This window comes from Delphinus delphis, chromosome X (genome assembly GCF_949987515.2).
Source record: "Delphinus delphis chromosome X, mDelDel1.2, whole genome shotgun sequence".
NCBI classification, from domain to species: Eukaryota; Metazoa; Chordata; class Mammalia; order Artiodactyla; family Delphinidae; genus Delphinus; species Delphinus delphis.
Genome location: NC_082704.1, coordinates 82,232,625 through 82,258,527, shown reverse-complemented (window position 1 = coordinate 82,258,527; position 25,903 = coordinate 82,232,625). Strand labels below are relative to the sequence as shown.

Genomic DNA, 25,903 nt, shown 5'->3' with positions numbered 1-25,903 from the left:
CTAATCTGGCCCCAATACTGGCCACCAGGCACCTAAAACATAATCTGACCCTGTCACTCCTCCTTAAACACCACGGCCCTACATGAAAGCTCCAAGGAGGTATTCAGGGTCACTGGTCACCCCTGCCGAGTTCTTTAGCATTCTGCTCGTGCAACTCCTTGCTCTGGCTACGTTGAGCCCTGGAATACACCTTGTTCTCACATGGCAGTGTTCACCTGCAATGTCACCCCAGCCCCACTGTGAGTCTGGGCCAGCTTCTCATCTCAAATATCATCTTCTCCACAAAACCCACCAAATTGTGAGTTATCCCAGGTCCAGGGTACCCGGGGCCAGATTTGCGCTCCTGACCACGGGTAGGGGCCTAGAAGTAGTAAATATGCAAATTCAATCTAAATGCTGAAAAGGAGAACAAACCCTTCCTCTTACCATGTGTGAGCTGAAGGCAGGCGGTCTGTGGACCTGTCATCTCGATGGATCTGAAACTTCTGAATGCCATTCATGCCTTCAAGGGCAGCAAAACCTTGCAGGGGCACCTTGGAAGTACCCGTGACAAACTGGAGGAACTTGGCACGGTCAGCTTGATCGAAAGAACGCAATGCTCTCCAGAACCACTGGATCTACAGGAATGAACATAAGAAGCCAGTGTTAGGTAGAGAGTTCTTCGAAGAAAGGGGGATGGGATTTGGAATGTTAGGCAAGTCTCTTCTGTGAGACAGGTTTCAGTTCCTCCATTCACAAGATGAGCAAGGAGATCACCTGAAAACTGAAACTCCAGAAGAGTGAAGAGTTAGGTACAGGTAAGCTGTCACTCAAAACTCCCTTCCCCTAAGAGTACTGGTTTATTTGGTGTCATATAAACTAACACTGCTTAAGGATACAGGAAGGGATGCCAGCAGCAGCTCACCTGAATAGAGTTGGACTGGTACTTGTGGTATTCAGTGTTGGATTTCAAATCGTCAATGTCGATTGTGGGCAGTCCTGATATGAGCAGCTCTAACTCCTGCTCAGTGAAGATGGAAATGAGGCGCTTTGGAATGATCTCATAGAAACCTTCTAAGAAAGCCGCCAGCTGTTTGCGGATGGCTCCTGGGGAGAGAACCAACAAGCCACGTGGCATCTGAACTCATACAACTGTTAGAGGTCAGAGATCCCCAATCTGGCAGGATGCTGACTGATCTGCCTACCTCACCTACCACTCTGTTTCTAGGCCCCCATATGAGGGTGGATGAAGGGAAATATTTTTTGGTCAGGTTTTTGGACTCCTTTTATGCAAGGCATTTGTGGCTGGCATAGGGGAAGAGAAGAAACAATGTCTGTGAAATGAGTGAGGCCTGACCTTGCCCCATACTGAGCAACTAGGGGGTCTAACGGACATTTCCCCTACCTGTCATTCTCATCTGGCACACCAGGTGTACATACTCCTTCTTATTCTCCTCTGTTACCAAGATGTTGGCCCCATTGGGTTTGAGGTCACGAACTTCACACACTCCAAACTCTTGGACCTAGAATACCCAAAACCAATAATATGAATCAGGCTTGGTCTAGGATGGAACTTACATAGATACCTGGAAACACACCCTAAACTCTTTGCTGAATCCTGGGCAAGGAGATGAAGCAAGGTCATAAATAACAGTGACTTTTCTCATGAGCTCATAAATCCCTAATAGGGAAAGGCCAAGGGTTTGGTCCTAAAACATACGGAAACTATCAATAGTAAAAGGGAAAAGGGCATGGATAACATACATAATGTAACACAACAGAATCTTTATGGAAAGCAATTTGGGCGAAGAGTAACCTTGAAATTTGTTTTTCATTTATGTCTATTTGTACAATTTTTCTAGAGTGAACTGACTTTGGGAATGAAGAATAATGTACTAGAGCATTTTTTCAAAATATAGAGGAAACTAGGAAACAGCCTGGATTGTTTTACAAATTCTGGTTTTTCTGTTTGTGCCATCTCATGCAAATACCCACTGTTCTCTGCCAGATGGGGAACGGGGAATGTGACTTAAGACATCAAGATGCTTCCTTAGAAGCATTAGAGGTTATCCAATGCCAGTTCAAGGACAACCCCATAATGGGTTTCCTAGACTAGCTGGGATGTGCTATGGTCAGGATCTCCGGACCTACCTCAGTGCTGAAGGTGAGGTCGTAGCCTAGTGTGGAGACATCATTTTCCAGCAGATAAACCAGGCCCTGGTAGAAGTGGTAATCTTCGCTCTCCATGTCTGTATATCTAGATAAACAAAATTAGGGCCATGGGTTGGGGTGGAGGACAGGCAGCCTAGTGATGGGACACAAGAAAAGGGACCAGATTTCCAGGACTGAAGACAGTCCCAGGTTTGTGCCACATCCTCACCTGACAGACTTGCCCAAGATGTGTTTGTAGAAGGACCGAGTAAAGTAGCACTCCAGGAGGCGGTTGTCATATACAGCTTTGGCCACGATGCGTCCGACAAACTTGAAGTAGCTAAGGTGGTTGGGGTTGCAGTGGGAAGATGGATTGATGGTGTATGTGACCCGATCACCAGGTGAGGTACGGAACAAGGCATACATAGGGTTAAACATCTCCCGAGAGATGATCATATACCACTCCCGCAGGAGCCCTCCAGCATCTTGCCCTTCTTCTCCTTCAAACACTATATACCTGTATAAGAGAGCAGAAACAGGGATGTGCAGAAAGCCCAGGACAAATCCATTCTTTTGCATAGCATGACCTGAGAGAGCGATTGTGAAGGAGTAGCTGGGAGACTGGGTGGAGAAGACGGGTGACAGTTCAGTGAGATTATCTAAGCTGGATTCCTCTTAGGAATTCCTACTGGGGAGGGCAGCACCTCCCTAAGTTCCCCTGCACATTTGGGCCCCAAGTAAGCCTTCACTACCACGTAGGGAGGGTCCCAACCCTCCCATCCTATTTATTCTCTGCTCTGGGCTCTTACAATCGATTCTTCATTTCTTCAGGGGATTTCCGGTGCAGCTCACGATAGGAGTCTTCAAACACATGGTCACGGCGGACATGCACAGCCATGTCTTCTTTCCGGAGCCCCTCATCCAAACGCTCCAGCTCTTGGCGGAAATATCTTGGGAGGTAGGAAAGGAAGGAAAGTAAGATTAGGAGTGGCAGAGTAAACTTTTGTTTGCCTGATTAGGATGAAGATCCGCAGTGATGTTCCCCTCATCCTCCAGACACTTTGATCCCTCCAGTGTTTGGGAGAGGCAGGTCATTCACTACCAACTCTAAATTTTTCCCATCTCCATCGAATAGGGGCCCACAGACATTATGGCATGGAATTTCTGCAATAAGCAGGTAAGCATGTGTAGGTGCACAGGAAGGAAGAGAAGAGTAAAAAATGACAGGAGTGTTGTGGAGGCTCGCCCCCCCACGAGCCCTGCTGTGGCTACCTACACCTCCTGTATTACCCCAAAGGAAGGACCGGGACTTTAGAAATCATGTGATTAAACAAAGGCTTGCATTTCTCTGATGAAGAATGGAGACTGGGTTGGAGAAGGCCAAGGAGTATTTAGGTACAATGATTGTCCATGGCACAGATGAGTCTCTCCCCGCCCCCCGACCCCCCAGCACCATTCTAAGGGCTGCCACCAAGGGAAACTTCTTTCCCTGAAAACATCATCCCAGGAGAAATTTTGGCTCCTTTCTGGGAGAGGAGATACCATTTAGAGAGTTCCCATCCCCCCAACACCAGGGCACATACTTGCGCTTGACATCAAAGTCGAGGACACGAATGTAGTCTACCAGGACAGCAAAAGGCCCGTCAGCAAGGTGGGTGGTGGACTGCCGTAGGATCTGGTTTAACACAGTGCGATGAGTCTCTGGGGGGAGAAAGGACAGCAGGAATCAGCACATCATGGGTCTCAGAAGAATGAATGAAAGCCAACCAGCCAGCAACTCTCTCTTCCTTGTTTCAGGGGGAAAAAAGGTAGTGTGGCACACAAGGACTTCCAGATCCAGTCCCTACCTCACTAGCCTCACTTTCCAACACACACACACACACACACACACTCTCTCTCTCTCTCTCTCTCTCTCTCTCTCTCTCTCTCTCACCCTGCAAATCAGCTAAGAACAAAATGTATGAATTGACCCTGTAAAAAAAATGAAGCCTTCTACATTTGGCGGCCTAAGAGTTCTCTGTACCTGCAAAGCGAAGAAACTTCTGTGTGTCAGGGGGCAGGCTTGATGAGATGTGCATAGACGAGGGCTCCCGGGAGAAGAATGGGTCAAGGGAGGAAGGAGTGGCTGGGGTTAAGGGGGCAGGGGAGAGTGGAGGAGGCTCGTCCTTGATGTGTGCCAGCTGGCTCTCACGGGTGTCTCGGACAGGAGGCTTGCTCTCCCGCTCTGTGGCATGGACCAGAAAGAAGGCCTCGACGGCAGGCTGTAGTACTGGGGGTAGGAACGATAGGATAGTGACAATTTACTTTATAAACTTCAACATACAAACCTCTTCCCCCCTCATAATCAAATTTCAAAAGTACTACATGAAAAAGTAATGAAAACTTGCAGGAGAAATATAATGGTGCCACAGAGGAAGTCAGAGCTTCCAGAGAAAAATGGGATAGGCAACCAGTTATAAAGATTCCCCCGGTCTAAAAAGTAAAAGATACCAGCTACCAAAAGAGAAGGCTAGTCTTTTTTCTGACAATGAAGTCAGAGAAAAAAAAATCCTCTTCTTTAAACTCCTATTATGGAGATCCGACGGAGAAGAGTAATCTGGAAGGAAGAAAATTAAGCTGGCAGAAAGGGCCCCAGAGCAGATCAGTGGACCTGGGCTCTCCCTCAGGCCACAACTCACCTAGCACCGCATGCTGGTCATGGGATTCCTCCAGTTCCTTTAGGCACTCTCCCAGCATGTCCCACAGCTCATCTAAGCTCAGTTGCTCGCTGAGCAGGGGTAACTCAGGTGGCCTCTCCTCCTTCTCCTTCTCCCCCTGTGGAGTTCCATCTGAGCCTAGTGGGCACAGAGAGGAGAGACTGGGAAGCCCCTGAGGCTTTTCCTTCATTCAGACCAAATGCACAGGCCATTAGACCGATCAAGTAAATTGGTCCACTGGCCACTGAGTAATTGAGTGACATCTGAAAGCAAGCTCTAGTCCTATACTGGATGGCATTTAAACTTAAACTGAATAAAATTAATACAAGAAAAAGTTTGTCTAGTTGCACTAGACACTTTTCAAGTGCTCAATAGCTACATGTAGCTAACGGCTACTGAAGGAAAATTCTACCAGACAGCATTGGTCTTCTCATTGCCTTACTAGCTCCCAGAAAACCTATGGATTATTAAATGATTTAATATATTTTAAAAACTGGATGTCCTATGACAACACTATCCCACAGGAATGTGTTAAAAGGGTGCCAAAAAGCATTCTATATGAAATTAACCTTGAGAAATGCTGATAATAATAGCATCCACTGTGTGCCAGGTACTGCTCTAAATGCTATATATACACGTGTTAACTCAATCCTAACTATGAATATCCCTATTTTAAATGAGGAAACAGAGAGGTTTGCCTCAGGTCCCAGAGATAGTAAATGGGGAGACAAGACTCAAACGTATGCTGTCTCCACACAGTATCATCATAGTTTCTTGTTTCTTTACTACAGAAATTGCAGTGTGTGCTATGATTCTCCAATGAGGACCAGGTGGTGATGGTTAGTGATCTTAGTTGATTGGTACGGGCCTATCAACATACAGAAACCAGGGTTCACTTGAACAAACTGGAAAACACTGAGCTTATGTATGTTGGAAGGAGGGGATCCAGCAGCCATTCCATGAAGACTGGTTCTCCCTTTTGTTGGGCTGGAAATGGGAAGTAGTACTGACCAATGGACTGAGTATCTTGAGCACTGGGAGATGGCTGGTCCACATCCATGGGTGATTCCTCCCTTCGGACAGATGCCTCTGACTGGCTTGACTCCGACTGGATAAAAGGGAGACAAAGTCACATAAAGGGTGCAACTCTGCTTTCCTCAGGGACAGGCGAGAGGCTGTCCTACAATCTCTCACATATCATAAGCTTGGAAAGAAGCCTCCCATGTCTTCCCATATGGAAAGAAGTTTCCTTAGGTAGCTCTCCAGGACAAAACAATGGCCTTCCCACCTCCTTTGCTGTCCTCCACCCTGAGCTAGCAAGTTTTTGCAAAGAGCTCCCTGGATGCCCCATTTGCCTCCACTCTATTCCAGGCCTGTGTCCAGTCAGGCACCATCCTCCTGGACTTCAAAACTTCTAGGGACAGTTTACACACGTATATATACCTATATATAAAACTCAGATGGGCAGAAGGTAGGTTTACTCTTTGTTCCTTTTTGCTCACAAAAGGGGAAATAACGGCAATGAATTAGTGCAATCTTTGATGGGTGGGATTGGCTTTTTAAAAAAGCCAACATCTGTCCTATCAGGTGTGGGAAAGAGACTGGGCAGAAAAAATACTCCAGAATAATAGTTCTCTATCCCTTTCTACCCTGCCAGAACTACAGCCCTTAAATTCTAGGCTGTTCCCAGCATGCTCAATGAAATCACACTGTATAATAGTAATTACAGACAAAGAAAAAATAGGCCTCAAGATATTCTTATTTCCCGGGTCTTGGGAAGGCAACTTGCATGTTGTTACAAGGACAGGAAAACAATGAGTGCCACAGCATATATACATGATGCCAGGCTTTCCCTACAGCCACTCTGTGCTGAGATCCCAACAATGAACTGACTACCTAGGAACCTGAAAAGGCTTCCTCCTAAAAGTGCCCAAGTGCCTGGGTGCCAAAGGAGTATGAAGAATAGAGGCAGAGACCAGGGTGGAGGGATCAGCCATAGCCAGAAGAGGCTGTTTGGGATGTGTACCAAGCTTGGGGGACTTTCAAGGGCAGGATTCCTGATGTGTCTCTGAGGTACTTGCATTGTTCCATGAGACTGAAAAATCTTTTATCATGAATCCCCTCAGAACCCAGACACTTAGCATTATGCAGTTTGCAAAAGCGCCACTGTTGACTGGATAGCTGGGAGTGGGGTATGATGGCCAAGCTTTAAATCAAACCAAACCAAACCAATAAACAAACAGTAAAGAAAGCACCAAGAGAAAGTAACCCTGTTGCCCAGAAGCATTCATATAGCAAACTTAATGCAAAAGCATACAAGGTAAGGGCAATGAAACCCCACTGATGATGTGGTGGGGGAGGGAGGAGAGGCAAATGAATGAGGGGCCACAGGCATCATGCTAACCGTTGCTGCTTGTTGCTGTCTCCGCGCCCTTTGACCCTCACGTACCATTTGTATAATGGCATCAGCCTCAGCCTCCAGCTGCCGAACAGCTGCCTGGATGCTGCTAGCTGAGCCTAAACCGGAAGAACCTGGGAGAAAGAAAAAAGAAGGTAAGATGTAAACTGTAGAAAGAGAGAATGCTCAATATTCTCTCCCATCTCCTGGGCCACCACAGGGCACCTTGCCTTTGAGCTTTAAGCTCAGGCAGTCTCAGAATGCTCATCGTAAGGCACTAAGAACTACCTTTACAGATAAGGGCAGGTGACATGGGGCTGGGCAGACGGATGGTGGCAGGTGAGAGAGTTCTGCGGGACAGGGGGAAAGACATTGGATTTGGCATGCCATAGCTGAGGCAACATGGCTACAATATTTTAGCCAAGAGTGTTCAAGGAAGCAGAGAGGAGACAAACTCAGTGAGTTAAATCTTGTTCACCAAAAGATCTGTCCCCAATTTCCTTGCCAGATTTCCACTCCCCTTTAATTCCCACTTGCCCTAGTGAAATTTCCTATGTAGACGGCTTGAGTGAGATACAGAATGCAGCCACCAACATTTTAAGATAGGATCATCATTTTCCTTAGAAAAGATCAAACAGGAAGGAGACATGACATTAAGTCCTGCCCTCCAGGGTCTCTTGTTTTTCCACCACCAACCTTGCCCCTCAACTGGACACCCCAGTTCCATACCTAGCCTGCCTGTCTGCTTGGCTTTCTTGTTAGCTCGGCGTGTGTCGTCCCGGAGCTGGATGATGACCTGCAGTACCCTCAAGAAGAACTTCTGGGTAGATGTCTTGGATGTCAACATGGACATAGAAGGCAACTGGAGCTCCCGGCCACCCAGAGGTCGCTTCTGAGATGCCACGATTACCACATTCTCAGCCATGTCAAACCTGGAGAGTGTAGAGGTGGCTTGCGTATACTGAGAGCATCAAAGCATCAACACCCACAGCAGGCACGGCTTTCTTGTGTCAAGCAGGGGGTAAGGAATCTCAGAAGAAAATCACACAAGTAGGAAAAATAGGGCCGGGTGTGTACAGGACAGAAACAAAATCTGTCCAGTGAAGAGGGAAAAAATAACCAGGAAGCCAGGAAGAGCCACTTTTCAGAATGTCCCTGATCCCAACCCCACAGCCAAATGGGCAGCTGCCACCTACCTGCTCTGCATTTTGCCTTTCAGCTTGGTGGTCTGTGGCTGCTCCTCAGGCAGGCCATCAGGGGAGAGGGTCTCACACTGGGCTCGCCGCTGCTGTTCCAGATTGTATTCCCGTAGTTCAGCCAGAAGGGTTCCTGGGCAGGCAGAGAAGCCAGCAAGTGTTCAGAGACTTCCCTAATGAAGCAGTGAAAAGCCAAACCTTTCCAAGAAAACTTCCTAGGTGCTTTGCTCAGCTGCACTGAACCTGGAGTAAGCAGGAATTTTGCTCTGTTCATTTTACTATGTGTGCTCACAGATCAACTAACTGCTCAGGGGCCACTGGTTTATCTGGCCTTGAGAATTTGCTGAATCTACAAGAAATAACAGCTCAGTGCAGCGGGGAAAAAGTATCTCTTTTGAAGCCCGTATACCTCTCAAACTTCTTAGGTTTTTGTGGTAATCTCAGGCAAATTGCTTAACCTCTTTCCCAATTTGCTTACCCATCTTAATAATGGGGCTCATACTGCCTAACCTCACAAGGCTGCTTTGAGAATTAGGAGATAACTGTCTAGCAGAGTGCCTAGGATACTGCCTAACCTATGGATGTTGAATAAATGGTGGCAGTCAAGAAAGATCAGAGGCCTCTTTTGGAAGAACTCTGTAATTCTCATGCAACAAAGAAGATCCTAGGTCACACAGTTTAATTGACTCTCTTATCACCTCAGCTCCAGGGATGTTTGTGAGAAGGAGATAACTACACAGGTGGTTGAGATCTAGGGAGACCCATGATTGGGATGGGGGGTGGGAGAGAGCAAAGAGAGTCTCTATGCTGAAAGCAAATCTGGCCCCACTCCTTGATTCAGTCACCCCGTCACCTGGGTTTTAGTTTTCTTCTTGGTGAAACAGGAAGACTGAAACTAGATAATTTGCAAGTATTCTTGGAATTTTTGTACCCTCAAAACTGCACAAAGGCAGAGGGTATTATTCTTTCAATTCCCGAGCCTGAATGTAGCATAGGTGCATCTCTGAGGTGGCGAACTGCCTCAGCAGGCTCATCATAGGGCTCTTATGAGTGCCCAGAATGGAAAAGCAATGTCGGTCCTATGGGTGCTCATTTTCCTTCACTAAGCACCAATTACCAGCTGTGTGCCGGGGATTGGGAATGTAGAGAGAAGACCAGCCCTGCTCTCAGAGAACTGGGCAGAGGAAAACAGATGACAACCTAGTATTTTCAGTGCTGTGACAGAAGAGCTCATGGGGCTGTGCTACAGATGCATAGAGGAGTTTGATTCAGCCTGGGGGTTCAGGGAAGGCTTCCATAAAGAGATGACACCTAAGTGGAAGGTTTCAGAAAAACAGGGTGCTTTACTCCTATTATTACCTATCTGTTTACAAAGGGTATAACCCAGATGGCGGGCTCCATTCAGTAGCAGCTTCAAAACAGTGTCCCGCGTCCCAGGGTCCCCCCGAGAGAGCTGCAGTAACACATTGGCTGCATCCTCTAGGCCTTCTTCAGAACAAGAATGGGATGTCAACACCTGGGAAAAAGAAAGGCGATGGGGTGAACCCCAACTTGAGAATTAAAACATTATCTACCCCAGTCAACTCTTTCTCCCCCAACCAGAGGGAGGTCAGAAGAGCTTGGACTCACCTCCACAGAGAGCTGGAGCTGATTTTCAGTGAGGCCAGAGGATACCATCTTAAAGTCTGTGCTGCTGCCGATATCACCCACCTTCGCTGGAGATTTGCTGGCCTTAGTAGTAGTAGAAGCTTTGAGGAAACAGAACACTGTAAGCCTCTGAAACTCACATGCCAGAGACTTAAGTGGCAGAGCCAATCGCTGCACTGCCCAGGGCTTCAAAATGGAAAAGTAGTGAAAATGAAGATCCACCCCACATAGCCAAATCCAAATGACTTGGGATACCAAGGACTCTTATGACTGTACCTTCTAAAGTGACAAAGAATCCCAGATATTTCTCACAACTGTTCCCCTACCATCAGAGGGCCCTCTGAAAGCCCCCCTTCCTTCAAAATCTGTTTCTTCAAATGATTATTAGTGTGCCACAGGGCTCATTCCCTTCACTTCCTGGGGTGGCCTGGCTACTTGATTCTACCCTGATTCCCACTGTATCCTGCCTGCTCTTGAACTGCTTCCTCTGAGAACTGGCTCCCTCGACTAGGCTAGAAAGACTGGGGATTCTTTAAAGACAGGGACTTTCTCCCCTTCCTCCTTTTTGAGCTTAGCCTAGGGGAAGCCACATTCAGTGGTCTCCACAGGAGTGGTGGAGGGGGGAGGGAGGGGAAAATGGAGAGAGAGAACTTGGACCAATGAGGGTGAGAATTAACACATTTGGCTCTCACAAACACAAACCACGCTGATCGCTGTCATTTAGGGAGGAATACCTGGGTGGGGCAGAGTTGGGGGTGAGGTGGGTGTACACACCCCACAGCTCCCAGCCTATATCCACACTTACTTGAAACAGTAGTGGTAGAAGTCGTGGGGGTAGTCACTGTGGTTGAAGCGGCTACAGCAATGGTGGATATAGTCGTGGCAGCAACCAGGGGCGGAACAGAAGTGACAGGGGTGGTTGCAGCAGGGGGAGTGGGTGTGCTGGAGGCAGCAGTGGTAGTGGTGGTAGATGTGGTTGAGGTGGCAACAGTGGTGGAGGAAGCACTGTTGCCAGAATTAGCCTGTGCTTCCGACACTTTGTTTTCTGGGAGAGCAATTGAGATGAGAGAAAGGAGTCTGAGGAGTTTCTCAGTTAAGAGAGAGCTCCGGCGGATGACTGGGTGTGACAACATGTTCATGAGCTGCCCCAGTGGAGAGGCCTCGAGGCTGTATGGGGAAGTTTCCCCCTCACCACCAGCGCTCACTGGCACTGACTTCACGGAGTTCTTGCCTTTCCGGCTGACATTCATGTTGTCCAGTTTTACCAGTAAGTCCCAGAAGTCTGTGCAAATGCCACTGCTCGTGGACTGTGAAGAGCATGGGCTGCAGGCCTGCTTACTGCCCCTCTCCCGATCACTCTCACAGTTTGTTTCTTTGGTCCGCTGCTGTGTGAAGTGGCTGGGAAACACCTGCCAGGAAAAGAAGGACAGGCTTGGTCTAGGAGGTCTACACAGAAAATGTCTTGTGACAAGGAAAGACAACTGGCTCCTAGACTCTCCACTCCTTTGGACAGCTTTAGTAACACTGGAGAGATGTAACATAGGAGTTTTATCCAACTGATGTTGTGAAGCAGCCTAGAGAAACTAACAAAAGCTCTGTAGGGAGACAGACGATTAGCAAACTTTTCTGAACATCTATCTCTATACTTACAAAATGGGGAGGATACCTACACGGCTGTGCAAAATTGTTGAGATTACCAGGCATTTTGCATAGTGCCTGGTATAAGGCAGGCCCTCAACAAATGGCAGCAAAGCTTATGAAAAAGAGGACTGAAAAAAAAAAGATAAAAAAAGGACTGAATTAAGTTCTAGGTCCAGCCAGCTCCATCACTTACTAGCCACATGACAAAGCCACTAAAGATTTCTGTATCCCAGCTTCTTCATCTGTAAAATGGGAACCATGCAGACCACTGAGGGTTGTTTGATGGCTGAATGAGACAATGCATAAAAATTGTGAAGAGTGAACACAAAACCCCCACAAAATTATTTACTGGACAACCTCCCAGAAACAATACAGGCCTCAGCACCAATGATGAGGACCTGGTAGCTCCCTCAGAGTTCAGATTTCACTACACTATGGCTGACAACCATCTTCCATCCCCAGGAGTTGGGTTCCTCCAAGCTCCTCACCTTGGCTAATTGAATGAGTGTATCCAGAACGTGTCTGCAGACAACAGGAGCAGCCTGGGGGTGGATGTGGACAGTAGAGCCACTACTTGCATGCTTCTCAGTATGTTTGCGCCCCCCTGAACGCTGGATCTGGAATATATTAGTCCTGCAGCCTAGGGCTGCATCCATGGATACTGAGAGCCAGGAAAGCTGGTTGGAGCTCTTAGACTCCATCTTGTGTAGCAGGTCCAGGGGCCGGTTCTCATGGCTGCTTGACCCGCAGCTCTTGCTTGACTTTTTGCCCTTTTCCTCACTTGAGGAGAGCCTGGGTGTTTCAATGCAAAGCTCACTCTCACTGCTGCGCTGCAAGATGGAGAGCAGGCTTCGGATGACCCAGTGGCGGGTCTGGGCATGGTAGCAGAGATTTCTCAGTACTCGATGTAGACGGCTAGTATTGAGCTTCGGCTCATCCACAAAAAGTAGGACCAGGAGACAAGAGAGGGCTTCGTGATCCAGGAGGAGCCGTCCTCGGAGGCGTAGGAGAGTGTCCACATTACTGCCAGAAGGCCTGGAACAGAGCATGGTTTCTGGGTAATACTTCGGCTAGAGCTCTGGGATCAGGCATAGGCCTAAGGGAGGGGGATGAGCTGGATACATCCAGGAGGCTCGAGCAGGGAGGGTGTCCAGTCCAAGGACTCTTAAGGATTCTTAATAGTAACAACAGCTGTCTCCTTGAGTGCCTACTATGTTCCAGACACCCTACAATATCTGTAACAGCTTCCTCATGGGGCTCCTGTAAAGACTAGAGAACCACCCAATTTTGAGATGATGAGCAAGAGGCTCAAATAGGTTAAGTGACTTGTCCTACCATCACACAACGATTGAGAAGAGAGCAGAGATTGCAGCCCAGGTCTGTATCAACTGCTAAAATTGGACTGCCCATAAAGTCCTAGGACACAATGCTTACTTTGGCTTTCTATAGACCACCAGGAGGTTGCCTGCTGAATAGGGACTGATCACTCTACGCTCTGGCCTCGTTAATAATGAACTCTTCTGCAGCCTAGATATTGTAATCTCAAGGCAAGCGGTTCTCACTGTTTTCCTATTTGTGTGGGAGGCAGGTGGCTTTCCTTGTAACCACAGCTAGAGCCTGCTGCCTGCCTACCTTACTTTGTGATTATGGTCTACAGTAGCTACACTAACCAGAAGTGTGGCTTTCTGAAGGGGGAGTCCAAAGATCTGGCTTCCCCAATTCATTCAAGTAAACATCCTAGAGAGGTCATTCAGCCTCTCCACCTATAAATAAAGGGAGTTGGACTAGTAGTAGACATGGAAGGTGGTATGGCAAGGAAAAAAAGACAGGCAAAGGGTACCTATTATGGCTGCTGCTACCCCCCATCTGGAAGGTGCCGCCTCTCTGCACGGCAAGCCGAGTGTATTGGACCCCACGGTTGCCACTCAGGCGACTGGTGAAGGCTGGAAGGAAAGAAAAAGGAAACTGAAATTGGGGAGGAGGTGTGTGCTGAGCTGGGTCCAAGTAATACAAAGGGGAACAAAGAGTCTCATGTGGCCAAAGCCAGACATTCCAGAGCCCTCCCACTTGCCTCCCTCTGTACCCGGGCTTCGAAGAATGGCAGAGAGTGCAGAGGTGCTGCTGTGCCCAAAAAGCCGCTCATGCATGAGCTGCCTCTGCCGGGCTTCTTGCTCTCGCCTCAGGGCTTGAGCCTCAGCTGCAATGTCAGGTGGCATCACGGCCAACACGCTGTCCTCCATGTCCTCTAGGACACTACGGCGCAGGTCTGAGGGCAGAGTCTGGATGAAGGTCACAGGGTCCATGGGGGTGTCTGAGCTGGCATTCTGTGCCAGTTCCCGTCGCTGTTGCTCAGCTCTCTGCTGTGCCAGTACCTACAGAGCAGGAGGAGTCAATGGGGGCATACCCACAGCCAGGTAGCCTGGCACCACCAGCCCCCCCGCTCACATACTTCCTCCTGGATGGCTGGAGGCAGGGCAGCCAGGAACTCAGGGCTCACTTCGGTCACACCAGGATTCCCCACCACTGCAGGAGCTGAGCTATTTGTCGAGGGGGCAGTCCGCGTTGGTGGACGAATGCCCAGCTGGTTCTGTAGAACTTCTCGGCGAATGTCATCAGGGAGAGCGGCCAGAAAAGAGGGGTCCACGCCTTCGGGAAGACTAATACCTGAGGGGATATGCAAGATGTGAAGGGACTCTCACTTCTACTGAAGCCTAAAGATGTACTTGGATCAAAGAAACCCATGGCCTTGGATGAGGGAGACCAGCTTTCTCTGTCCTCATTTCATGCCAAGGACACAGGGGACAGAGAGAAGGCCCACCCACCCTTCCCTAGGCTCAGAACAGCTGTTATATGCCAAGTTCTGTGTGTGCACTGTCACTTAACCTTCAAGACCCCACCATGTAGCTATCATCACCCTCTCAGTATCAATGAGGATCAGGGAAGTTAATGGCTCCAGGTCCCAAAAGTAGGAGGTGGCAGAGAGGGGATTTGAGCTAAGATCAGTCTGACTCCAAAGGCCTGGGTTCATTCCATTGTGTAGCATCAGCTTCCTCTTACTGCAGGCCCTCCCCCCATATATATGCCACCCGCCATCTGGATGGAACGGTTCGACTGGTGGGCATTTCCATGCCAAGGGTTACTAGAAGCCTAAACAGCCCCAGGATGGCCTGAGCACGCATGAAGCTCACCTGCTAGAGGATCTTCTTCTTCACTGCTTGTTGAAGGCAGTGGTTCTTCTAGGATTCCCCGGGAATCTGCTCCAGAAATGGCCACGGCAGAATCTCTGGTGGAAGAACTCTCAGAGGATGCAGGGGTAGAGCTAAAGGAAATCATTTTCAGGTTCTCTGTATTATATTTTCCCACTTATAAAATATTCCTATAGTACCCCCTTTCTCACAGAAGCCAAGTTGATTTCCCCAGTATACAAAGCATGTGTACTGGTTACTAAGTATGAACGTGGCTTGAAATACCCACCAACACACCCTGCCCTCCTCTCACTCACACAGTGCTTACCTGTCCTCAGGGGGCTGGGTAGGTTCCCCTGACCCATCACTCCTGCCTTGCACTTCTGTCACAACTGGTGGGGCATCCCCAGGAGTGGAGCTGCCTGCTGTGGGCTGCTCAGAACTGCCAGGTGCTGAGGTGTCACCCACAGCTTCCTCCAGGGTGCAGGAAGCCAGGCTGCTGGTGTCCATGGGAGAGCCTTCCAGTTGACTGCTGACAGCTGTCAGAGCATCAGAATCTTCAGCTCTCTCTGGGGAAAGAGAGGCTAGGAGGAAGTCACATGGAGAGGTTAGATCTCTGCTTCGAAGAGGGGGAGGCTGAATTAAGAAGCAGCCAGATCAGACTTCTCACTTCTTCACCTTCACTTCACGCTGGCCTGATGCTCCCCCCTCAATCTCATTTGCTTTAAAAAACTCATCTCAAGCCCTTTCTATTATCTGTTGAACATTTATGGTGTTCCAAGCATGCCTGTGAAACATCTTCTCTAGGCACCCAAGGTAAGGGATCCTGTCACTTTCAGATTTCCTGCAGGCATCATTTACACAAGCTCTTTGGTTCTGCTCATCTAAACAAACAAGGTTCCTTTAAGGCAAAACCCCCTACACCCTAAGGTTTTTCCAGAGCACGTCACAGGCAGTATAGTAAAGAGCAGGAACGGCAAACAGGCTTGTTTACCCTGTTGGAACACTGCTGAGAAGAATTTTGAGGCCCCATTTCAAACCAGTGGGAAATAGTGCCATGAGATAAATGGTGTTGCCAGGATGGGAGAGCTGCTAAGTGTGCGGTCACGTGCTTGCCCATTCCTGGAAATGTTGAAGAAAAGCAAGCTTCAGAGTTACACAGATCTGGATTTTAATCACAGCTCAACCACTTACTGAGTGACCTTGGGCTAATTATTTCACTTCTGAGTTTCAGTTTATTCATGGAGATAACACCCTCTACTTTGGATGATTGTTTTTTAAAGAAGTTAAATAATAAAATAAGCATGGCATGATAGCCAGGAACAGAGTGATCACCTCAAACTGTTGGCACCATCACTAGTATCATTAAGACACTCCGATGTATATATAATCACTTGAGGACACAGAGAAGAAACCTCAACTTTAGCTAAAAAGGTAATGTGCAATGTGAGACCCTACTATGAGGGCTTGAGCTTCTACTTTAGAAATTCTCTAAAGTAAGAGAGTAAAGAGAAACTACAAAGATGTCCATTCTTCCCCCCTGTTCTACCCCTACCCGCAAACCTTGAAATTCTACTCACTTATAGTGGGAGCTGGGGATAGCTCCATCTGAGTTGTTTCTGCTTCTCCACTTGGCCTTGTGGGACCCAATTCCTCTGGCTCTACAGGCATCAATAGCTGGGTAGAGCTTCCCGCTTCTCCAGTCGGGGACTGCAGCTCTTGAGGAATCTCTCCCAAGGCTGGTGGGGGTGGGAGTGTTGGTTGCTGTTGTGAGGGCTGCAGAGTGACAAGGGTCTCCTTGGGCTCAGATGTAGCTGCATCAGTTGAAGATGGGGTTGTTGGGTAGCTTTCAGGCATGGGAGTCCCATCTTTCTCGGAAAGAACGACAATGGGGTTGTTAAAAGGCAATCAGCCAAGGACCGGGGGAGCCACTCAATCAGCACATGTGGCATGACAAGTATCCCCCTCAGTCAGTGATGCAGGATTCCCCTCAGTCACCAACTGCTCCTAGGAACAGCTCGTGGCTGTTCTGGTATACTCAGGATGAGGGCTAAGGCACAGTGCTATCTTAGTCCCAAGAACCAAAAGATCTGACTCTTTGTAGATCCCTATGAATTAAATCCATTCTGTGCCCTGGGTGGAAGGGGGAGAGTTCAAGTCACTTTATAATACTTGCCTCACCCTAAATACCACCTGTCCCCTTCCACCTCCCTTTTCTTGCAGTCCTGATTATCCAAGGAACATCTACAACTCTGTCTGATGGAGGCAATGGTGTTAAGACTAAATGTGAATATGCAACACACCAGGGAAAGTAGTAAGTTGTATAGTTATCTTCTAATTGGGGCTTAAAATCCCTACCCCACAACAATACAACTTACTACCTCACCCCGGCATGAACAGAATCCTCTAGCAAGGGCAGTAGGCAAAAGGCCATTTTACCTGATGACAGACCCTTTCAAAGACCTTCTACCAGATTCAGGGCACCAGGACACCTACCCTCTTTCACTGCTTTAAAAAATACTGTGTAGGCTTTGGTACAATCATTTCCCAACTCAAGTGCCAAAGGAGACAGAAGGTATAGGGAAGCAGAAGAAAGTTCTGAGGAAATAGGGGTGGGGGAGACATATAATACCATATGGACCAGTTATTAGAATCACAAAATGGCTACTGACGTTAGGAAAATTAGGAGAAATAGAAAGCATATAGTAGTAATACCAGTTAGCCCACCGAGCTACCTTCCCCAAAAGCAGATTGCTCAAGGCAACATTATTAGACTTTTAGATTCCACAGACCCACGAAATTTATAGAAAAAGGAAAAAATAAAGAGACAAGAGACTAACACAGGATCACCAACTTTTAATTTAGCCAAGAAAAAAATCCCATTAATATCATTTAATAAAAATATTTTGATACCAAAAAAGTAGGAAATACATAATCTCTGTAATTTATAATAGTCCTTTAAATTGAACAAACTCGGCTTTTTGAAAAACTCATTAAACCTCCCTTATTCTGTTCATTTCCACTGAGGACTAGCATTTAGGAACCACTGTCATCAGGTGTTCTCATTAAGCACCACACCATGGGGGTCAGTAAAGGGGACAGGACACATGGCCTCACTACACATGCCAGAACGCAGTACAGCATAATCAGAATGAGAACCTAAAAACACAGCACGTCGGAGGGGAAGTGCACCACCGTGGGAAAGACAGTAGACTGTATAGTTATCTCCAAGATGGGGTATGACCCTAAAACTATACAATCTACTACCTCATCCCACAGAGCACCAGTGCTCATCTTCAGCCCACCTGGGCCAGCTATTTGGGTCAGGATAAAAAACCAATCAATTAGCAAGAAGGGGAAAAGGGAGGGAGAGTTACCTGAGAGGTTCTGTTCAGTGGAGTCATTTGTCTTAGATGTAGTACACTGCAAAGAAAAGGGACAGACCAATGTGGGACTTTGCAAGCACATGAGATAGAGGTCAACTTTAAAATAGTTGCCATCTCCCACATATGACACATATGACCTGGATGGAAGATGGGCACTTGAGCATGCAAACATACCTCCAATTTCTCTAATACATACTCATGCTCAAGGATTGCTTGGGGACAAGGGAGAAACTGTCAGGGGGCTGACTAAACAAGGAGAGGAAAGGATAATAAAAACCACATTGGAGATGGGCTTGGACATAGGACATGACCTGAACACAATCGTTGAGACAAGCAAGAAATTCTTAGAAGTTTCATCTATATATATTTCCCTTCCTTGAGCTCATTTTGTACACTCTGGCTTTTTCAATCATATGCCAGGCTTATTTCCTATCCCTTTACATGTGCTTGAAACAATGTTACTATTTATTAGGCAAAAGTTCTATACAAAGGTATATTTGTTAGATCAAGCTTGTTATCATTAATTGAACATTACAATATCCTTTTAAATCTGATGCCCTGTTGAGTGCGGTATAATAAAGTCTTTCACTCAAGTTTTTTAGTTTCCTCGTATTTTTATCAGCATTTACTTCATTTTATTTCAAAGCTATACTATTCAAGGTTCCAGAAGTTTCAGAAAAACCAAAATCATGTTAGAGATTTCACAAATTGAGCCCTAGAAAATGACATGTGGTCATGGGGTTCAGGGTAGGAACATTTTCTCTGATCTGAAGCCTAAGCCCAACTTATTCAAATGTTGGAATGGAATCATATTGGTAAGGTTTCCCTGACACTTAAGAAGGCAATCCACCGAAACGGAATTGAACCATTAAGAGCATGGGCTTAGTCAAGGTCATTGTTCTTGTCTAGCTGTAGTCACTGAAAGTAGAGACTGTATAGTGTAACTGGTTAAGTCAGGAGCTGCTCTGGTTCTGGCTCCAGTTTTCCCCAGCAAAACACCGGAGAAACAATTTTCCCTCTGGGTTTGATTTCTTTTCCCCTAAAAACCATTCAAGTGTACAGTGAATTTGAAGTGGATCATTTCTCAGTTTCAGTGTGAACGTCCTAGAATCTTCAATGAGTCTTGGGGCCAGCCACATGTATGCTAAAACCGTGGGAAAGTTAAGGCAGACATAGCCAAAGATGAATCCTCCCAGCTCCTGGGAATCACCTGTGCACTCTGATCCCTGTTCTCCTTATCTTCTTTGCCTTTGTCGGTTATCTTTGTTTCTTCCTCAGCTAGCTGTTTCCTGCGTTTCTCCCGCCTTTCTTCCAGCTCCTCATCCCTCAGGAATTCCAGGTGATTGACAATGGGCACTTTAACAACTGGACCAAAGAAGCAAAGATCGGAGGCTGCTCAGGGGAGGTGGGGGAGAAAGCCAAGAGGCAGAGCTTGGGGCCACAGAGAACCAGGGAAACAACTTTCCATGCACTGTCCCAGCCCTGGAAGACTCACTACTGCCCTGATAACCAAACTGCCACACACCTGAAACACAGTCATGCATGCTCTCAGCATCAAGAACTTTGCATTCCTCTGTCCAACGGGTCAGGGCTGTGGGGATGCTGGACAGGGTCCCTGTAGAGAAACAAAGGAGAGTGAGACTCTTGGCATTGTCATGCATCAATTGATCCAAAAATTGCAGTATTTCCCTAACAGGACCCAATGTCTATCACAAGGTTTGGAACATCATAGGTATCCAGATATAATACGGGTTTTATTGCCCTTGGCTAAATCACTGAGTGGTTCTGGTTCCTATAAAATGGGATTTCTCCAGGCAGGGCAGATACTGTTCTGCTTTCCCTCAGCAGGGAAAAAGAACCAGACAAACGTTACCCTCTCTTTCACCACATAAACTTGCCTGCTTGGCTGGTAGCTGTACTCTGATCATGGAAAAAGTCATCCAGTAGTTCATCGTCAGACCGGGCGATGATGTGGACGTCATCGTTGCCCACTAGGAGGCGGGCCCGGCCTCGGCTTTGTAGGGGAAGGCTGCTGCTCAGCTGAAGGATGTCAGCAGCAGCAGAGGGACCAAGCAACCTGTAGGGTGATGGTGGGGTACCATGGTCACTGTACATCCACAGGGACACTGCAAACTGTTATTGTGAGATCCTTTCTGTATCCTCTACGAAATGCATGACATTATTATGGACCCGATCATATTGCACATAAGTCTTAGTTACTTTTCTAACTACTCCATCAGTTTGCAAACTTGTTTTGGGCTAAGGTTGCATATTACTCCATAGTTCCTGGAACAGAGTGAGCGTCACTGATAATACCAGGCACTGTGTTAGGGTATAGTATCTCTCTTATACACCCACTACCGTCTGTGCATTGACCATTATGATAACTACATTCCTTCCTTTCACTTCTAAAATTGTTTCTCCCTAGTGGGAGAAACTCTAAGCTAAAGGGCAGGGATCCTGTCCTGACCATATCTTAAGTGCTAAGTGTTTGGCGTATGAGATGCTTAGTGACTGCTGACTGTATGTACAGGACACTTAAGCAGAAAAACATGTTATACAATTTGGTATTCTCCCAAAGGCTGCACATATAATCCACAAAGAAACAGGACAAATACATTATCTGTGTGTGTGACAAGAGCATTATCCCCCCAGGTCAAGACAATGCTGAAGCTCACTGAGCCCAACAATCTTCCTTGTAACTCACCTCTGGAGTATAAGAGGAGGATTGGGCTGACGATTCCCAGGGTAGTGAACGTGAATGGTGTGCCCTGTGTTGGCCGTCAGCTGCCTCAGGGTCCTCTGACTGCGCCCAATGCCCTGGGTGAGACGCGTTGTAGAAGAGCCACTGCCCAGCGTCAGGGAACTGTGGTCTGCATGGCGTACCATCAGTGGGTGGGTGGTAGGGATATTTCCTGGGGATGGGGGGATGTCTGCTGCAAGGACAGTATGCGAAGGGGTCAGTGCCAAAAAGAAATTTCTTCTGTGGTTGTTCAAGCAGAACCATGTCTCCTGGGCCTTACTTCCTCACACGGAAACCTGAGCTTTGTCCTTTCTCCCTCATTCCCACGCCTTATCTACGATCACTGACACTACCATGGCTTATGCCACCATCTCTCACCTAGATACTGCGACAGCCTCCTAAATAGTACTTGCTCCCAATCCATTCTCTATACTAAGCCACAGTGATGCTTGTAGGCCCCTCAGAAACATGCTGTTCTCTCCACCTTGACGACTCCTCTCCCCCTTCTTCACCTGCACTTTTGTTTTTGGCCTAGATATCACTTTTTCTGATTCTACAAATGGGTCTAAAAACCCTTTACTCTGTGCTTTCTTACCATACTACAATGTAATGCCTGCTGACTCATAATTCCTAATAGACCATAAGCTCCTATGAGGGAAAAGGATTGTTTTCTTTTTTATTGCCGTATCCCTAGCACCTAGGACACAGTAGGCACTCCTCAAATATTTGTTCAATTTGCTGAATGGACAGAGGCTCAACTTAATAAGGAAGATTGATGGAAATCACAAAAATGCAAAGAAAATCACAAAATAGAAAGTATCTTGAAAATTATGTAATCCACCCCATTTTTTTTTCTTTTCACATTTTTCATTTACAGGTGACAAACTGAGGCTCAAAGGTGACAAACTGAGGCTCAAAGAGGTAAGAGACTACTTGGCCAAGACAACAGACCAGAACAGTTCAGTGTTTTCTGCTATATCATGCTTGTGATTTGGGAGTAAAGACCTGCCTTCTCAAGACAGCTTGGTTTTAAGAACTGGATGCTAAAAGGGAACTCTGACGTTGATGGGGGAAGAGAGAAGAGATTCACTCTCTCCTCCGAAAAGATGCATTTTTGATGAACAGAGTGAATGTGTTCAAATCTACTCCCCAATGCCAAGCTCAAAGGTGTCTACCCAAACTCTCAAGATCCAGTGTTACAGACATAAGGATTAGTGATTGCCCTATCACTGTAGCGTACACATGGGTGCCTGATGCAGTCAGCCGTGGTCTCATTTTTTTTTTAATTCAAGCAAATCATCAAGTTGTCCAGGCTCTAAAATGGCTGGCTGCCTGTTTACTGAGGTGGAGAGAACAAAAGGAGCCTCTCACAGTTCCTCCTTCTAGGTATACACTTACTGAGAGAGATGGATTCAGATATCCCTTGCCCCAGGAAGTTGGCATAAGAAAAGAGGTGCTTTCTGTATCAGATTGATAGCTGCTCTAGTTCAGGGTATAAGAAGCAAGAGATAAAACCCAGCTGAGCCCCTGTGTCTTACTAGCACTGGAGAACATGTTGTCAAACTCAATGATGAGATCATCCTCCCGGTCAAAGCGCTCAAATCGGACCAAGGGAGAAGCGTTCATATCAGGGTAATCCTCATCCAATTCCATTTCAGAGCCATCGTCGTCATCGTCTTCATCTCCCTCTTCACCTTCATCATCCTCCTTAAGGGGAAAATAGGAGATGGAGAATTGCTGGAGGTAAGGATTTTCTGAAGTCTGGTGTCATGGCCACATTTGCACATGAGGGAGGGAGGCGTTGAGGCTAGCAACCCAGACTGTTGGTTTTCTCCAGCTGTGTGTTCCCATGGAAGAGGACGTCTGAACCAACCCAAACACAGTCCCCCCTCACCTGATCATCTTCCTCATCTTCCTCCTCCTCCTCCTCTTCATCCTGACTATCATCCTCATCCTCGTTACTGCCACTGCTGTCCTCTTCCTGAGTGTGCTCCTCCTCATCCTCAGGGTCCAGGATATTCATGGAATCTAAAACAAAGGGAGCACATTGGAGGACTATACTGAGTAGCTAGAAAACAGGCTACTGTGCAGGCCAGCAGATTGAGTGGGAAGGCGATGGGGTATTTGACTCTAGGAGAGGAAGAACCAGATCTGGGGTGATGTACAGACTTAGTGAGCCAGCCCCGATTTCCTGAGAGTGCCAACCAATGCATCAATATGCTGAGCCATGCGGCTGAATGTGGAGGCTGGCTATAGGGTGGTGCTTGAGGAGCCATGGTCTAGGACTTGGCCAAGTCTGTTGGTGCCCCCTTGCCTTTCCAGCCCTACTTTGCTACTGACTGCATCCTGCTGGTAAGAAGGAATCTGGAGCGATGATAGCAGGTGGGTGAGAAGAAAGCGAACCAAGTAAGAAGTGACAAACTTTTGGGCAAGCAGTAGTTAACATGTTATTTGAAAAACTGGCTGAGGATAAAGTGGATGGTGTATGTCAGCGCATGCAGACAGATGCTTCCTTATTCTGCACATGTGGGCAGCTGCCTCCAGGAAAACCCTAGTATAGTGTCTGTCAGACGTGCAGGGCAAGAAGGGAGGCCTTTCCGGCCTCGGCACTCTCACCTTCTCGGTTGGCCTGCAAGGTGGAAGCTTGGCTGAGGTTGGAAGGAGCTTCATCCATCAGCACGTCCTCTTGTGATTCATCCTCTCCACTTCTGCTCACTGAAGGTTACAGAGCAGAGCCTTCACTGAACAACAGAGGACTTCCCTTTCCAGATTGGGTGGGCCTAAAGTAGCTATGTACACCCAGCAGATATCCACTATTTTTCTGGATGAGGAAGACCTGGGTTCTCTGCTGTTGACTAGCTAGGTGAGCTTGGCCAGTCACTTTACCTGTCTGAGTCTCAGTTTCCTCATACGTAAAATGGGATGATCACATCTGCCCTGCCAATCCCACTAACTGTGAAACCACAGAGGATAATGGGTGTGAAAAAGCCTTGTCAAGTTTAAGAATACATGTCTACTTCTGTTTATCCTTTGATTTTCTTCATCAATAAAATAAAAACAAGTAACATACCCTTGGAGCCAGGTGACAGTAGAGTACCTTTGCTGTTTTTCCTGAGTTGTAAAAAGCAACTTTTTTACAACTCAGCTGTAAAAGTTGTAAAAGATCCTTAGGGAATGATCACTCTTTTTACACTACTGAGACTTAGAGGCAGAAAGCTCCTGGAGTCACTGAAGAACTGAAAGGAAAGTACTTTCTCACCCTACAGCCTCCATAGCCTCCTCTAGGCCTCCATGAATAAACACTCTTGATGTGCCTGTAGCCTCCTCTAGGCCTCTATGATGTGCCTGATGTATTATCTATACTGATGGCCACCCCCTCCACCTCCCCGACACAGGCAACACTTCAGACCAGCCACAGGTCTGTAGATGGCTTGTGAATTTCTCATCTGTAAGACTGTCAACATCAAGACAAGCAGCAATCTAGGCTGGCTATGAGCCCTTAGGCAGAGCTGAGCAAGCAGATGATGAGAAAAAGGGTCCTCCCGAGAGAGACTGAGGCAAAGGAAGAGGCTATACTCAGTTCTGGGGCTCTCACCTATAATTGTACTGTTCCCAGATCCGCCATCCCTCTCAAGCAACTCATCTATCAGGTCCTCCAGCTCATTCTCAACCTGGAGAGAAATAGAACATATATATGGATGCACACAAGTCTATCATTGTGCTGGTGCTCAACCCTAAAAAAAGCCAGCAAGGGGGCATATATTTCTAGGATAATATGTGACAGAGAATGTTACAGAAACACCACACACTTGGTGCTAAGAGCACAGCAACTACCACGTGCTGCCAATCCACACTCAGACTGCCCTTCAAATGGGTCCATCCCAGGTATCTGAGACCAGATTAAGTCTTTATACTCTTCAGGAATTCAGGAATACACGCAGATCTCCTTAGAGCTAGCAGCTCAGGACTGTAGGCCCCATTTCTTACCATTGCTACCAGCTCCAGAAATTACAATGCTTTCTTTAGGGTCTGTAGAAGACTGCCATTTGAATGCCCCAGTGAGAGCTGGTGCTATAGGCACAACAGTGATGTTAAGGAGCGTCCATTAATGACCAGAACCAAGTAAATCAAAGACCCTAGGCCCAAAGGGCTCAGGCCAGCTTTCTATATCAACATTTCACCCATGCCTATGTTTTCTTGTTGGGATCTACTCCATTTTATAGATAGTATATGGCATCCTGGCTCTGCACCCACCCCTCATTTAATACAATTCAAACACATTTACTGAGCATCTACTATGCATTATCATCTGTGCTCCTCTGCAAAATAGACAAATGAATTTAGGCAAGGATCTAAAGTACTCACCCACCCACACCACTTGGGGGTTTGGTTCAGCACCACAACAGGGGTATGCTGGGTGATCTGCCTCCCTACCTGCATCTCTTGTGAACTGAGCACCTCAGGCTGCCCAGCAATCACCACTGAGTCGGTTTCAGCCTCCCCATCCATGATATCCCCATCTGCCACCTCTGTCTGAGTGACATCATGATCCTCCTCCTGCACTTCTGCTTCCCCAGGCTCGCCTGAAACAATCAACCAACCAGCAAAATAATCAAAGGGTGCCTATGTGCAGGGCACCATGAGACAAGCGTAAGACAGTAAGGTCCCTTCCCTGGGCAAATTTACAAGTTCTCAGAGAATACATGAATGGGTGACAAAGGAAAAGACAAGGCTACGTGTGAGGATAGCCAAATAAGGCTGCAATTTTAAGGAATTCTTTGTGGGGCAGATTCCCACGCCACTATGACAGATCTGTGGAAGGCCAGCAAGTTCCCAGGGAAACAATACCAAGCTAGAACAGTTGTGATTCCATGCCCATAA

General features: G+C 47.2%; 1 protein-coding gene across 8 annotated transcripts in view; it reads right to left on the bottom strand.

Moving 5' to 3' along the window:
• HUWE1 (HECT, UBA and WWE domain containing E3 ubiquitin protein ligase 1) overlaps positions 1-25,903 on the bottom strand; it is a 143,255-nt gene that overhangs the window by 764 nt on the left and 116,588 nt on the right. For 6 of the 8 annotated variants that reach the window (XM_060001899.1, XM_069540319.1, XM_069540320.1 and 3 more), the window contains 33 exons: positions 25,457-25,605; positions 24,618-24,693; positions 23,639-23,737; positions 22,917-23,050; positions 22,561-22,729; positions 20,987-21,215; positions 20,178-20,356; positions 19,805-19,894; positions 19,490-19,644; positions 18,271-18,316; positions 16,474-16,761; positions 15,222-15,477; positions 14,897-15,027; positions 14,158-14,372; positions 13,792-14,080; positions 13,549-13,651; positions 12,197-12,743; positions 10,873-11,476; positions 10,050-10,168; positions 9,780-9,936; positions 8,421-8,553; positions 7,954-8,156; positions 7,231-7,358; positions 5,838-5,934; positions 4,809-4,964; positions 4,154-4,399; positions 3,714-3,831; positions 2,940-3,080; positions 2,360-2,647; positions 2,131-2,236; positions 1,385-1,502; positions 905-1,086; positions 427-617 (listed from right to left, as the gene is read on the bottom strand). In XM_060001899.1, the coding sequence (XP_059857882.1) occupies positions 427-617; positions 905-1,086; positions 1,385-1,502; positions 2,131-2,236; positions 2,360-2,647; positions 2,940-3,080; positions 3,714-3,831; positions 4,154-4,399; positions 4,809-4,964; positions 5,838-5,934; positions 7,231-7,358; positions 7,954-8,156; positions 8,421-8,553; positions 9,780-9,936; positions 10,050-10,168; positions 10,873-11,476; positions 12,197-12,743; positions 13,549-13,651; positions 13,792-14,080; positions 14,158-14,372; positions 14,897-15,027; positions 15,222-15,477; positions 16,474-16,761; positions 18,271-18,316; positions 19,490-19,644; positions 19,805-19,894; positions 20,178-20,356; positions 20,987-21,215; positions 22,561-22,729; positions 22,917-23,050; positions 23,639-23,737; positions 24,618-24,693; positions 25,457-25,605 (6,142 nt within the window). The remainder of the gene's footprint in view (positions 1-426; positions 618-904; positions 1,087-1,384; positions 1,503-2,130; positions 2,237-2,359; positions 2,648-2,939; positions 3,081-3,713; positions 3,832-4,153; positions 4,400-4,808; positions 4,965-5,837; positions 5,935-7,230; positions 7,359-7,953; positions 8,157-8,420; positions 8,554-9,779; positions 9,937-10,049; positions 10,169-10,872; positions 11,477-12,196; positions 12,744-13,548; positions 13,652-13,791; positions 14,081-14,157; positions 14,373-14,896; positions 15,028-15,221; positions 15,478-16,473; positions 16,762-18,270; positions 18,317-19,489; positions 19,645-19,804; positions 19,895-20,177; positions 20,357-20,986; positions 21,216-22,560; positions 22,730-22,916; positions 23,051-23,638; positions 23,738-24,617; positions 24,694-25,456; positions 25,606-25,903) is intronic. The other 2 variants (XM_069540321.1, XM_069540322.1) reach the window with 2 other exon arrangements.